The sequence below is a fragment of the Schistocerca serialis genome, chromosome 7, assembly GCF_023864345.2.
Source record: "Schistocerca serialis cubense isolate TAMUIC-IGC-003099 chromosome 7, iqSchSeri2.2, whole genome shotgun sequence".
In the NCBI taxonomy this organism is placed as follows: domain Eukaryota; kingdom Metazoa; phylum Arthropoda; class Insecta; order Orthoptera; family Acrididae; genus Schistocerca; species Schistocerca serialis.
In genome coordinates, this window is record NC_064644.1 from 142,234,089 (window position 1) to 142,248,363 (window position 14,275).

The 14,275-nt window shown below is 39.7% G+C and overlaps 1 protein-coding gene across 1 annotated transcript in view; it reads left to right on the forward strand.

Annotated features, from left to right (window-relative positions):
• The window catches only part of LOC126412878 (uncharacterized), a 46,774-nt gene that overhangs the window by 12,792 nt on the left and 19,707 nt on the right, over nt 1–14,275 (forward strand). Inside the window, exon 3 of the mRNA XM_050082761.1 lies at nt 10,053–10,214. Coding sequence (XP_049938718.1) covers nt 10,053–10,214 — 162 coding nt within the window. The remainder of the gene's footprint in view (nt 1–10,052; nt 10,215–14,275) is intronic.

Sequence of the window (14,275 nt, forward strand, 5' to 3'; positions counted from 1 at the left end):
TCTTTTTTCTCCTTTTCTTTTTTTTTCTTTTCTTTTTTGCCACCACTTTATTGTATATAGTTTTACATACTTTCTAAAACTGTCAATTTTCACAAAACACTGTCAATTGTCATAAAACACTGGTACATCCTCCATTATATGTCAGGAAGGGGCCAGAAAGATTGGTTGCACATAATTTCAGGGGTACACTTGGTTCTACATTGTGCATATTCCCCTGCACTGTACTATTTGCTGCACATACCTTCTGATATACAACACAAGATGCTAGCCTCCTTGCTGCTCTCTAATGCATATTGTCAAAAATCACCTCACTTAATTTATGTGACATCTCGTTGTGTCTCAGCTCGATGGTGATGGTTGTCCCAGTCGACATGACATGGATGGTGTCCGTCAATCATGACAACACCAATCTGCAACTATTATAAAAACAAACTCCTCGAGCGGCTTGGTTATTTTTCAGATATTGTCTCTGAAAATTGATATCAACGTCTCGATGGAGCAGCCCGCCGGAGTGTGTGCGCCCCCCTTGCTTGTAATTAAAGCAATGGTGTTCGATGCCTATCGATCTTCTCCACTTATAAATATAGTGACTGCAACCACTCAATCACATGATGACTTCCTTTACCTGGAATGATAACCAAAAGTCCTTTGGGTGTTCATGATAGACTTTTCAGTTTATGTGAACTTGCTGACTGTAGTTCTTATGCCCGGTTTGAGAACGGGTATTCAAATGTTGCAAATATAATGTCTTGAATCATCAATCCATCACCCAAGCTGATGTCACATCATGATTTTTGTGAGGGTATTGAGGTGTTAATTATTATTCTGTCGTCAAGGCGTCACTACATCGCATATTCAACAACTACACGACATAATTCCAGAGATAACATACCCTTGAGCAATGTTCAGAATGCATTATATCTCAGTGTAAACTTCTTGTTGTTTACAGTTAAATTGTCACTAAATCACTTTTCACTTTTATGTTATCTGAAGAATCAGTTAATTCTACAAATACACTTTAAATGCCCGTTAAATGATGTATGCAACATGAAGAATTAAAGTTGAATTACAGTTTATTGTTCTTCGTAATTATTTTTCCCGCACACACACACACACACACACACACACACACACACACACACACACACACACACACCGATTTTTCACTCGGGGAATTGCGTATGTTAGCATCAGCAATTCTGACTTTGACAAAAGCTTCTGAAAACACAGTGCTATTGTAAGTTCTTTGTGATTGCACTTACCTATTGCCTATGTTTATCTGTTGCCTATTCAGGTCTAATAATTGAGTTTATGTCAACGATCAGTCTCTTTGTGTCCTTTGATGTTTTTGACTATTAAGTATCATGAATGCCAAGTCCCATCACAATCAGCAATCACACGAGTTATTTTTCTGTCACTTATATCAAGTACCCCGTTATCTGTTTAAATGGTAAAGCTGATTTTACTTCAGTCTGACTAATACTTCCAACCGTAAAACATTTAAACTTTATAACAGTTTTAAAACAATCTAGTAACGCTTAACATGCGTGCTACTATTGCAAGAGAACAAGAGAGAAGTGAAGTAAAATCTCCATTGCCAAGTTACATTGTAGTCATAGCGAATTTACTGCTCAATGCGGCTGCAACTCTCTTCTAGGGTAAATGTTATCTTTGGTCAATTTATGGTCTGGAATTTAACCTTCATGTTGCTGTTGTGGTCTCCAGTCCTGAGACTGGTTTGATGCAGCTCTCCATGCTACCCTATCCTGTGCAAGTTTCTTCATCTCCCAGTACCTACTGCAACCTACATCCTTCTGAATCTGCTTAGTGTGTTCATCTCTTGGTCTCCCTCTACGATTTTTTCCCTCCACGCTGCCCTCCAATGCTAAATTTGTGATCCCTTGATGCCTTAGAACATGTTCCACCAACCGGTCCCTTCTTCTCGTCAAGTTGTGCCACAAACTCCTCTTCTCCCCAATTCTATTCAATACCTCCTCATTAGTTATGTGATCTACCCATCTAATCTTCAGCATTTTTCTGTAGCACCACATTTCGAAAGCTTCTATTCTCTCCCTGTCCAAACTATTTATCGTCCATGTTTCACTTCCATACATGGCTACACTCCATACAAATACTTTCAGAAACGACTTTCTGACACTTAAATCCATACTCGATGTTAACAAATTTCTCTTCTTCAGAAACGCTTTCCTTGCCATTGCCAGTCTACATTTTATATCTTCTCTACTTTGACCATCATCAGTTATTTTGCTCCCCAAATAGCAAAACTCCTTTCCTACTTTAAGTGTCTCATTTCCCAATCTAATTCCCTCAGCATCACCCGACTTAATTTGACTACATTCCATTATCCAAGTTTTGCTTTTGTTGATGTTCATCTTATATCTTCCTTTCAACATATTGTCCATTCCGTTCAACTGCTCTTCCAAGTCCATTGCTGTCTCTGATGGAATTACAATGTCATCGGCGAACCTCAAAGTTTTTATTTCTTCTCCATGAATTTTAATACTTACTCCGAATTTTTCTTTTGTTTCCTTTTCTGCTTGCTCAATATACAGATTGAATAACATTGGGGAGAGGCTACAGCCCTGTCTCACTCCCTTCCCAACCACTGCTTCCCTTTCATGTCCCTCGACTCTTACAACTGCCATCTGGTTTCTGTACAAATTGTAAATAGCCTTACGCTCCCTGTATTTTACCCCTGCCACCTTTAGAATTTGGAAGAGAGTATTCCAGTCAACATTGTCAAAAGCTTTCTCTAAGTCTACAAATGCTAGAAACGTAGGTTTGTCTTTCCTTAATCTTTCTTCTAAGATAATACGTAAGGTCAGTATTGCCTCACGTGTTCCAATATTTCTACGGAATCCAAACTGATCTTCCCCGAGGTCGGCTTCTACCAGTTTTTCCATTCGTCTGTAAAGAATTCGCGTTAGTATTTTGCAGCTGTGACTTATTAAACTGATAGTTCGGTAATTTTCACATCTATCAACACCTGCTTTTTTTGGGATTGGAATTATTATATTCTTCTTGAAGTCTGTGGGTGCTTCACCTGTCTCATACATCTTGCTCACCAGATGGTAGAGTTTTGTCAGTACTGGCTCTCCCTAAGCCGTCAGTAGTTCTAATGGAATGTAGTCTGCTCCCTGGGCCTTGTTTCGGCTCAGGTCTTTCAGTGCTCTGTCAAACTCTACACGCAGTATCGTATCTCCCATTTCATCTTCATCTACATTCTCTTCCATTTCTATAATATTGTCCTCAAGTACATCGCCCTTGTATAGACCCTCTATATACTCCTTCCACCTTTCCCTTCTTTGGTTAGGACTGGGTTTCCATCTGAGCTCTTGATATTCATACAAGTGGTTCTCTTTTCTCCAAAGGTCTCTTTAATTTTCCTGTAGGCAGTATCTATCTTACCCCTAGTGAGATAAGTCTCTACATCCTTACATTTGTCCTCTAGCCATCCCTGCTTAGCTGTTTTGCACTTCCTGTCGATCTCATTTTTGAGACGTTTGTATTCCTTTTTGCCTGCTTCATTTACTGCGTTTTTATGTTTCCTCCTCTCATCAATTAAATTCAATATTTCTTCTGTTACTCAAGGATTTCTACTAGCCCTCATCTTTTTACCCACTTGATCCTCTGCTGCCTTCGCTACTTCATCCGTCAGAGCTACCCTTTCTTCTTCTACTGTACTTCTTTCCTCCACTGCTGTCAATTGTTCCCTTATGCTCTCCCTGAAACTCTGTACAACCTCTGGTTTAGTCAGTTTATCCAAGTCCCATCTCCATAAATTCCCACCTTTTTGCAGTTTCTTCAATTTTAATCTTCTGTTCGTAACCAATAGATTGTGGTCATAGTCCACATCTGCCCCTGGAAATGTCTTACAATGTCTTGTAACATTGACCAAAACGGCCTTGCTGCTCTGGTACTACAAACAGCTGAAAGCAAGGGGAAACTACTACCGTAATTTTTCCTGAGGGCATGCAGCTTTATTGTATGGTTAAATGATGATGGCGTCCTTTTGGGTAAAACACTCCAGAGGTAAAATAGTCCCACATTCAGATCTCCGGGTGGAGACTACTCAGGAGGACATCGTTATCAGGAGAAAGATAACTGGCAATCTACTGATTGGAGCATGGAATGTTACATTCCTTAATCGGGCAGGTAGATTAGAACATTTTAAAAGGGAAATGAATAGCTTGAAGTTAGATGTAGTGGGAATCAGGGAATTTCAGTGGCAAGAGGAACAAGACTTCTGGTCAGCTGAATACAGGGTTATAAATACAAAGTCACACAGGAGCAACGTAGGAGTTGGTTTAATAATGAAAATAACTTAGGAATGCAGGTTAACAACTGTGAACAGCATAGTGAACACATTATTGAAGCAAAGACAGACATTAAGCTCACACCTACCACAATAGCTCAAGTTTATATGCCAACTAGTTCCACAGATGATGAAGAGATTGAATAAATGTATGATATAAAAGAACCTGTTCAGATAGTTAAGGGAGAAAAAAATTAATTGTGTGGGGGACCGGAATTCGATAATAGGAAAAGGGAAGAGAAGGAAAAGTAGTAGGTGAATATGAAATGGGGGTAAGGAATGAAAGAGGAAGCTGCCTGGTAGAATTGTGCACAGTATATAACTTACTCATAGCTAACACTTGGTTCAAGAATCATGAAAGAAGATTTTATACATGGAAAAGGCCTAGAGACACTGGAAGGTTTCAGATAGATTATATAATAGTAAGACAGAGATTTGGGAACCAGGTTTTAAATTATAAGGCATTTCCAGGTGCAGATGTGGACTCTGACGACAATGTATTGGTTATGAACTGTAGATTGAAACTGAAGGAACTACAAAAGGGCGGGAATTTACGAAGATGGGACCTGGATAAACTTGAAGAACCAGAGGTTGTAGAGAGTTGCAGAGAGATCATTAGGGAACGATTGACAAGAAGGTGGGAAAGAAATATAGTAGAAGAAGAATGGGTAGTTTTGAGAGATGAAATATTAAAGGCAGCAAAGGATCAAGTAGGAAAAAAGACGAGGGCTTGTAGAATTCCTTGGGTAACAAAAGAGATATTGAATTTCATTGATGAAAGGAGAAATTACAAAAATGCAGTAAATGAAGCAGGCAAAAAGGAATACAAACGTCTCAAAAATGAGATCGATAGGAAGTGCAAAATGGCTAAGCAGAATGGCTAGAGGACAAATGTAAGGATGTAGAGGCATATATCACTAGGGGTAAGATAGATACTGCCTACAGTAAAATTAAAGAGACCTTTGGAGAAAAAGAACCACTTGTATGAATAACAAGCACTTTGATGGAAACCCGGTTCTAAGCAAAGAAGGGAAGGCAGAAAGGTGGAAGGAGCACATAGAGGGTCTATACAAGGGCGATGTACTTGAGGGCAATATTGTGGAAATGGAAGAGGACATGGATGAAGATGAAATGGGATACATGATACTGTAGCCTTGGGAGAGCCAGCCATGACAAAACTCTACCATTTGGTGAGCAAGATGTATGAGACAGGCGAAATACCCTCAGACTTCAAGAAGAATATAATAATTCCAATCTCAAAGAAAGCAAGTGTTGACAGGTGTGAAATTCACCGAACTATCAGTTTAATAAATAAAGGCTGAAAAATATTAACATGAATCTTTACAGACGAATGGAAAAACTAGTACAAGCTGACCTCAGGGAAGATCAGTTTGGTTTCTGTAGAAATGTTGGAACACATGAGGCAATACTGACCCTACAAATTATCTTAGATGATAGATTAAGGAAAGGCAAACCGATGTTCCTAGCATTTGTAGACTTAGCGAAAGCTTTTGACTATGTTGGCTGGAATACTCTCTTTCAAATTCGGAAGGTGGGAGGGGTAAAATATAGGGAGCGAAAGGCTATTTACAGTTTGTACAGAAACCAGATGGCAGTTATCAGAGTCGAGGGGCATGAAAGGGAAGCAGTGGTTGGGAAGGGAGTGAGTCAGGGTTGTAGCCTATCCCCGATGTTTTTCAATCTGTATATTGAGCAAGCAGTAAAGGAAACAAGAAAAATTCGGAGTAGGTATTAAAATCCATGGACAAGAAATAAAATCTTTGAAGTTCGCCGATGACATTGTAATTCTGTCAGAGGCAGCAAAAACTTGGAGGAACTGTTGAACGGAATGGACGGTGTCTTGAAAGGAGGATCTGAGATGAACATCAACAAAGGCAAAATGAGGATTATGGAATGTAGTCTAATTAAATTGGGTGATGCTAAGGGTATTAGATTAGGAAATGAGACACTTAAAGTAGTAAATGAGTTTTGCTATTTGGGGAGCAAAATAATTGATGCTGGTCGAAGTAGAGAGGATATAAAATGTAGACTGGCAATGGCAAGGAAAGCGTTATTGAAGAAGAGAAATTTGTTAACATGGAGTATAGCTTTAAGTGTCAGGAAGTACCAGGTGATCAAAAAGTCAGTATAAATTTGAAAACTGAATAAATCACGGAGTAATGTAGATAGAGAGGTACAAATTGACACACATGCTTCTTGGAATGACATGGCGTTTTATTAGAACCAAAAAAATACAAAAGTTCAAAAAATGTCTGACAGACATGCTTCATCTGATCAGAATAGCAATAATTAGCATAACAAAGTAAGACAAAGCAAAGATGATGTTCTTTACAGGAAATGCTCAATATGTCCACCATCATTTCTCAACAATAGCTGTAGTTGAGGAATAATGTTGTGAACAGCACTGTAAAGCGTGTCCGGAGTTATGGTGAGGTATTGGCGTCAGATGTTGTCTTTCACCATCCCTAGAGATGTCAGTTGATCACGATACACTTTCGACTTCAGGTAACCCCAAAGCCAATAATCGCACGGACTGAGATCTGGGGACCTGGGAGGCCAAGCATGAAGAAAGTGGCGGCTGAGCACACGATCATCACCAAATGACGCGCGCAAGAGATCTTTCATGCATCTAGCAATATGGGGTGGAGTGCCATCCTGCATAAACATCGTACCTTCCACCAGGTGCTTATCAGCCAGGCTGTGGATGATGCGATTCTGTAACATATAGGTGTACCTCTCACCCATCACGGTAGCAGTTACAAAACCAGAATCACGCATTTCCTCAAAGAAAAAAGGCCCGATGTGGTAAATCCAACCCATACTATAACTTTCTCATTGTGTAATGGAGTTTCCACGACAGTTCTAGGATTTTTGGTAGCCCAAATTCTGCAGTTGTGGGCATTGACAGACCCTCGGAGCGTGAAATGAGCTTCGTCGGTCCGCAACACGTTACTCAACCGATCATCATCTTCCGCCATCTTTTGAAACGCCCACACCGCAAATACCATCCGCTTCACTAAACCGCCAGGTAACAGTTCATGATGCCGATGGATTTTATACGGAAAGCATCGGAGGGTACACCTAAGTGCCAACCAAACAGTAGTGTATGGAATGCCCGTGCGACTGCTCGAGTGCTGACTTCCCTGTGCATAGACGAACCCGCTACAGTCTCCATTTCTTCCTGAACTGTCTCAGCAGCATTACGCCTTGTGCTCAGTTGGCCACTGCAGAGTCTATCATCTAAACTACCCGTGGCTAAGAACTTCGAAATCATTCTTGCCACAGCTGCATTTGTCAATAGACCTTTACCCGTTTGAATCCCCTTCCTATGGTGATAGGATTGTAACACTGAACTAGCACATTCCCCAGTCTGATAATACAGCTTCACTAAAAGCACCTTTTCAGGTAACGTCAACATGCTGCGACTGCTGGCGCATCTGATTCTCTCTCTCATTACAGCTCCTTTTATACACAATTGTCATGCGCAGTCACTGACGTTTTGCTGTCCAGCACCATTTGTCGGACATTTTGTGAATTTTGATTTTTTTTTTTTTTCCTTCTGCCCTTCTGTCCAGTCTATACACAGAAGAAGCAGTGATGAAAATAAAAGAAAGGCTCAAGAGTGGGGTTAAAATTCAGGGTGAATGGATACCAGTGATAAGATTTGTTAATGATATTGTTATCCTCAGGGGAAGTGGAGAAAAATTATAGGACCTTTTGAGTGGAATAAACAGTTGAATGAGTACAGAATTATGTATTGAGAGTAAACCAGAGAAAGATAAAAGTAATGAAGAGTATCAGAAAAGAGATTTGTGATAAATTTAATATCAAAACTGATGACCACAAACTAGATGAACTGAAAGATTTCTGATATCTTGTAAACAAAGGAAAACATGGCAGTTGAAGTGAGGAGGACATAAAAAGCAAACTAGCACAGACAAAAAAGGTATTCCTGGCCCAAAGAGGTCTACTAGTTAAAACAAGCTATATTTTGTGGAAGAAATTTCTGAGAATATACAGCAGTTGGACAAAAATGTGGAAATGCTGCAAAAATTGTATGCTTGAACATAAATGCAAAAGCTAGCAAAGCCTGCTGTTTACGCAGTTTTATTTGATCACGAACGACACCTGTGCAATACTCTCAGTATGTTGCAAGTGTCAGTCATGTAAGCGTGAATGCATTATGTCAGAGCCAAGTGAATTTGAAAGTCAGCAAATTGTTGGGGCTTGTATAGTGGGTGCATCCATAACCAAGGGAGCCGATGCATTTGGTAATTTAGAGGCACCGTATTGAAGATTTATACCGCATACAGGTAAAGCGAAAAAACATTATCTGCTAAGTCACAAACAAAAAAATGTGTTGACTGGTTGGGAAAGATGGTCACTGAAGAGGACTGGAAAAAATAAGGAGGCAATAGCTGTAAAAGTAATTGCTGAATTGAATGTCATGCCTGTCAGCATGAGGGGAGCTGCACAAGCAGACAATTGAGGATGAGATGGAATTCCAAAACACTCATCTGCAATGCAAATTCCCATAACATGAAAATAGTTCTGAAGCCATAAAACCTGGACTGTGGAGCAATGGAAGAAAGCCAATTGGTTGGATGAGTCTTGTTACTCACTGTTCCAAAATTCTGGTGAATTTATGCACAAAGAGTGAAACGGCTGCAGTTTGATGATACCATATCATGGTATTCTATGACCCCCTTTGTTACTCTGCAAGATGACATTACTCCCAAGGGCTGTACAACCACTTTTAGTTATCAGATCCATCCCATGGTTCAGTGTTTGTTCCCTGATGCTGAGGCTGTGTTCTAAGACAACAGGCCCCTGTTCACATAGCTCGCATCATCCATGGCTGGTTTTATGATCATAGGGATGAATTGTTGCATCTCCTCTGGCCTCCACAGTCACCAGATCATGATATTATTGAGCCTTTGTGGTCTGCTTTGCAGAGAAGTGTGCATAATCGCTATTACCTCCTTCATTGTTACCTGACTTTCCAATATTTTGCAGCAAGAAAACCATACAGGACCTGAATTTGTCCATTCTGAGATGACTGGAAGCAGTTTTGAATGCCATCATGTTTCCTGCACCATATTAGACATAGTAATGTTAGAGCACAGCAGTTTATGGTAGTGAGCAATGGATTGTAGGAACACTGGAAAAGAAAAATCATAGTGTTTGTGATGTTGAAGATGTAGAAAAATATTGAAATTTAGGTGACTGATGGGATCAGGAATGAGGAAATTCTCCACAGAATTGGCAAAGAAAAGAACATATGGAAAACACTGACATGATGACAGGACAGAATGCTAAAAAAATGTATTTAGCCATCAGGAAATAACTTCCATGGTACTAGGAGGAGCTGAAGAGGATAATAAATTGCAGGGGAAGACAGAGATAGGAATACATCCAACAAATTGAGGACATCAGGTACTCTGATTTGTGGTGGGTCGCATTAAACCAGTCAGAAGACTGTTGACTCAATATGGATATAACAGATATAGTGTATGCATATTTTCTTATTTGCAAAGAGTTCTTTTATCATGTAAATGGTACACACAGAATGTAGACAATTTTGGGACAGTGGCATGTGTTATCAAAGGCACACTTTATTTGTCATTGCACTGTTTTGTTAAAGTGTGATGTTTGTATGAAGTGATGTGTGTTGATTGTTTGTCTTTTTTTTCAGGTACATAAATGAACAATTATACAATTCAAAGAGTGAAGAGAGCAAAACATTTTTCCAGAATAACATTTCCACCTTTGAGGCCTACCATGAAGGCTATCGACAGCAAGTATCTAAGTGGCCACTGAATCCACTGAATGTAATAATAAATGCTCTTAAGAAAAAGTAAGAACTGTGTCACTTGTTTGTTCTTTGTGTATGACCTTTAGTGTGCTAAGGAATGTGTGAAATGTTATCTAATTATAACTTTTCTTGACTGAACCCCTTTACTTTCATTCTACTGCAGGAAGCTAATCATCTATGGTCACAGATCAAATTCCTTGCTCAGGATCAGAAAGAAATAGGTTGGGGAAGGTCCAAAAACAAGTAGGTCCCTCTCATCTTGGGACTGAGTGATCTGCCCATCTGTTTTAACTCATACCATGAAAATTCCATAAACTAGGATAGTGTCACATATTTTTATATGTTCCTATCAGCACTACCAATATTTTAGCTCCTAAGGGTAACACTGTCAAGCCATTATGTCTCATAATTTTATAGTTTCCTCAAATGAATGTTCCTTTAGATTTAATTTCTAACATTGCCCTGCCTTTGATTTTTTGATACTCTCACTGTGTTTCAGTTTCAGACACTCTTGTCTGTATCTAAATTTTGTGTACATGCCGGAAACTATGAGTAGTTACTGACTGAAATGATGGGAAAAAAGAAATTAATGGCAGAGCTCGACTAAAAGAAGAGAGCAATTGATGCGACACATTCTGTGGTATTCAAGGAATCGTTGGTTTGGTAAAGGAAGGCAGTGTGGGGGGTAAATACTGTAGGGGGAGACCAAGGCTGTACTAAGCAAGTTCAAATGAATGTAGATTACAGTAGTTGCAAAGAGATGAAAAAGCTTGCACAAATAAGTCTTTGTATTGAAGACCACAACAGCAGCAGCTAATATTTTCCACAAATTTACTCAGTTCATAAAATGTCCACGAAAAGTGTACCAGTCATCAGTATATGTTGTCTGACCAATCCTGTAATTTTTTTCCTGTTTGGCAGCACTTTATTTTGCTAGTCTGCCAACTCTGTTCTGAGACACATTAGCTATGCTCAAAGCAATATCATATGATGTTGTTGGGGTCTTCAGTTTGAGAATAATTTGATGCAACTCTTGTATTCATGCCTCCCTCTCCAGTGCTCCCCCACCCACCCATACTTCTTTTCGTTACTAAATTGACTATTCCTTGATGCCTCAGGATGTGTCCAAACAACCAGTCCATTTTTTCAGTCAAGTTGTGATTCAGTTTGATTAAGTACCTCCTCATTTGTTATTTGATCTACCCGTTAATATTCAGCATTGTTCTGTGGCACCATGTTTCAAAAGCTTTCTTTCTCTTCTTGTCTCAGCTGACTGTTGCCCATGTTTCTCTTCTGTATTCCATTATCCTTATCTTACTTGTTCTTGTGCATCTTATAGACTCCTTTCAAGACACTGTCCCTTCCATTAATCTGCTCTTCCGAGTCCTCTACTGTGTCTGATAGATCTACAGTGTCATCAGAAAATCTCAAAAGTTTTATTTCTTCTCCCTAAACTTTAATTACTGCTCCAATTTTTTCTTTGGTTTCCTTTACTGCTCGCTCAAGTGTACAGATTGAATAACATTGGGGATAGGCTACACCAACCAGACCATAACACCACCGCCTCTGAATTTTACTGTTGGCACTACACATGCTGGCAGATGACGTTCACTGGGCATTCACTATACCCACACTCTGACATCGGATCACCACATTGTGTACCATGAATCGTCACTCCACATATTTTTCTGCTGTTCAATCATCCAATGTTTACACTCCTTACACCAAGCAAGGCATTGTTTGGCATTTACCAGCATGATGTGTGGCTTATGAGCAACCGCTCGACCATGAAATCTATATTATCTCACCTCCCACCTAACTGTCATAGTACTTGCAGTGGATCCTGATGCAATTTGGAATTCCTGTGTGATGGTCTGGATAGATGTGTGCCTATTACGCATTGTGACCCTCTTCAGCTGTCGGCGGTCTCTCTCAGTCAACAGATGCGGTCGGCCTGTATGCTTTTGTGCTGTACATGTCCCTTCACATTTCCATTTCACTATAACATCAGAAACACGGGAGCTAGGGATGTTTAGGAGTGTGGAAGTCTCATGTACAGATGTATTACACAAGTGACACCCAATCACATGACCATGTTCGAAGTCCATGAGTTCCGCGGAGTGCCCCATTCTGCTCTCACGATGTCTAACAACTCCTGAGGTCACTGATAAGGAATGCCTTGTAGTAGGTGGCAGCACAGTGCCCCTGATATGAAAAAGTATGTTTTGGGGGTGTATGGATACTTTTGATCACATAGTATATAACTGAACTATCATTGTCAGCACTGGTTTGCTGTTGAATCTGATGAGAACAACCCTAACACTGAACTGTTCACAGTAGCTCACTCTCTGTCCTACTTTGCTATTCATAATGAATTCTATTCCCATTATAGCATTTTCTGCTGCTGTTGATATTTGATATTCATCTGACCAGAAATCGTTATCTTATTTCCATTTCACTTCAGTTATCCCCACTATATCTAGATTGAGCCTTCGCATTTCCCTTTTCAGATTTTCTAGCTTTCCTACTATTTCAAACTTCTGACATTCCAAGCTCTGACTTGTAGAATTTTGTCCTGTCATTGGTTAATATATCTCTTTCTCATAGTGAACTCCCCCTTGGCAGCTCCTCCTGGAGATTCAAATGGGGAACTACTCTGGAATCTTTTGTCAATGGAGAGATTGTCATGAAACTTTTCAATTATGGGTCAGATGTCTTGCGGATACACATTATGTGTCTGTAATGTAGTAGTTTCCATTGTCTTCTGTATCCTCAAGCTGTTGGTCATTGCTGATTATTCCACCTTTTAGGAGCCTTTCCCACCCCAAGGGCAAGACTGTGCCATGAACCTCTGTCCACTCCTCTCCCTTCTTTGACAAGGTAGTTCACAGAGAGAGGGTGACTTCTTATGCTGGAAGTCTTCAGCTGCCATTGTTGATGATTTTATTCAAAATTTAAGTTGGAGCTGGGTTCGAACCTGGGACCAAGGATATTTTGATTATTAAAGATGCTACCCCTAAACCACTGGTGAATGTATTACATATATGGCTACAAAAGTCTGGTTTGAGCAGTAGCTAAGCACATTCTAACTAAAAGGTTTCACATAAAATAATCTTTTTTTTCTTCTTAGTTTGTGTTGTTAATTAGTTCAGCCAGCCTCGTTCTATGTAGGAATGGAGTACTTCTGAGATCCTCTTTGGTACCTCACGTGGTTTTGGTAGCTTCATACATCACCTGTCATGACAGGGATTTCTTCTGTGAAACTCTGTCTGCCACAGACTGCCATAAGAGTACTTCATACAAATAATAAAAATACAGAACAAATACTTGAATGTACAGGGCTATTCAGAAAGAAGGAACAGATTTCAAACATTTATCGTTTGCAAACTACAAAACACCTAAACACAATTCCAAAGTTCCCGGATAGAGAAAATCTCAAATTTTTATGTATTCAATGTGAGCACCATGTGTTACACGACAAATATCAAAACAGTGGCTCATTTCCTGCCACACACACGAAGCAGCTGGTCTCTCATTATTGAATTCAGAGCTTCAAAAATGCAGTGTCGCAGACTTTCAAGAGTGTCAGGCATAAGGGGGGATAAAAATGTGGTCTTGTACCTAACCCCACAGATAAAAGTCACAATGTGTGAGATCTGGAGACCTGTGAGGTCACCAGTCATGAAGTTCATGTTTTGCTCCCGCTCTTACAATCCAACATCTTGAAATGGTGTCATTCAGGTAACATCAGACGTGCTTAGAGAAATGAGGCAGGGCACCAACTTGCACCAAAATAGCATCATCTGAATCATCTTCAAGCTGAGGAAATGATTAGTTTTGTAGCATGTCTACATAGGTTAGTCCTGTCACAGTTCCCTCCATGAAGAAGAAAGCAACAGCGCCGACTTGTGTTTGGAATATGTTCCCAGACTGTTCAAATTTTAAACTGTTGTCTGTCCAAGAATGTTGGAATTATGGTGCTACCTTTTGTAATTTGGAGATATACCTGTTTGAAATCTGTTCCTTCATTTTGAGTAGCTCTGTATGTAGGATGCCCACTACATATAAATAACAATCTTTTGGGCTACTCTTGTACTATTTAA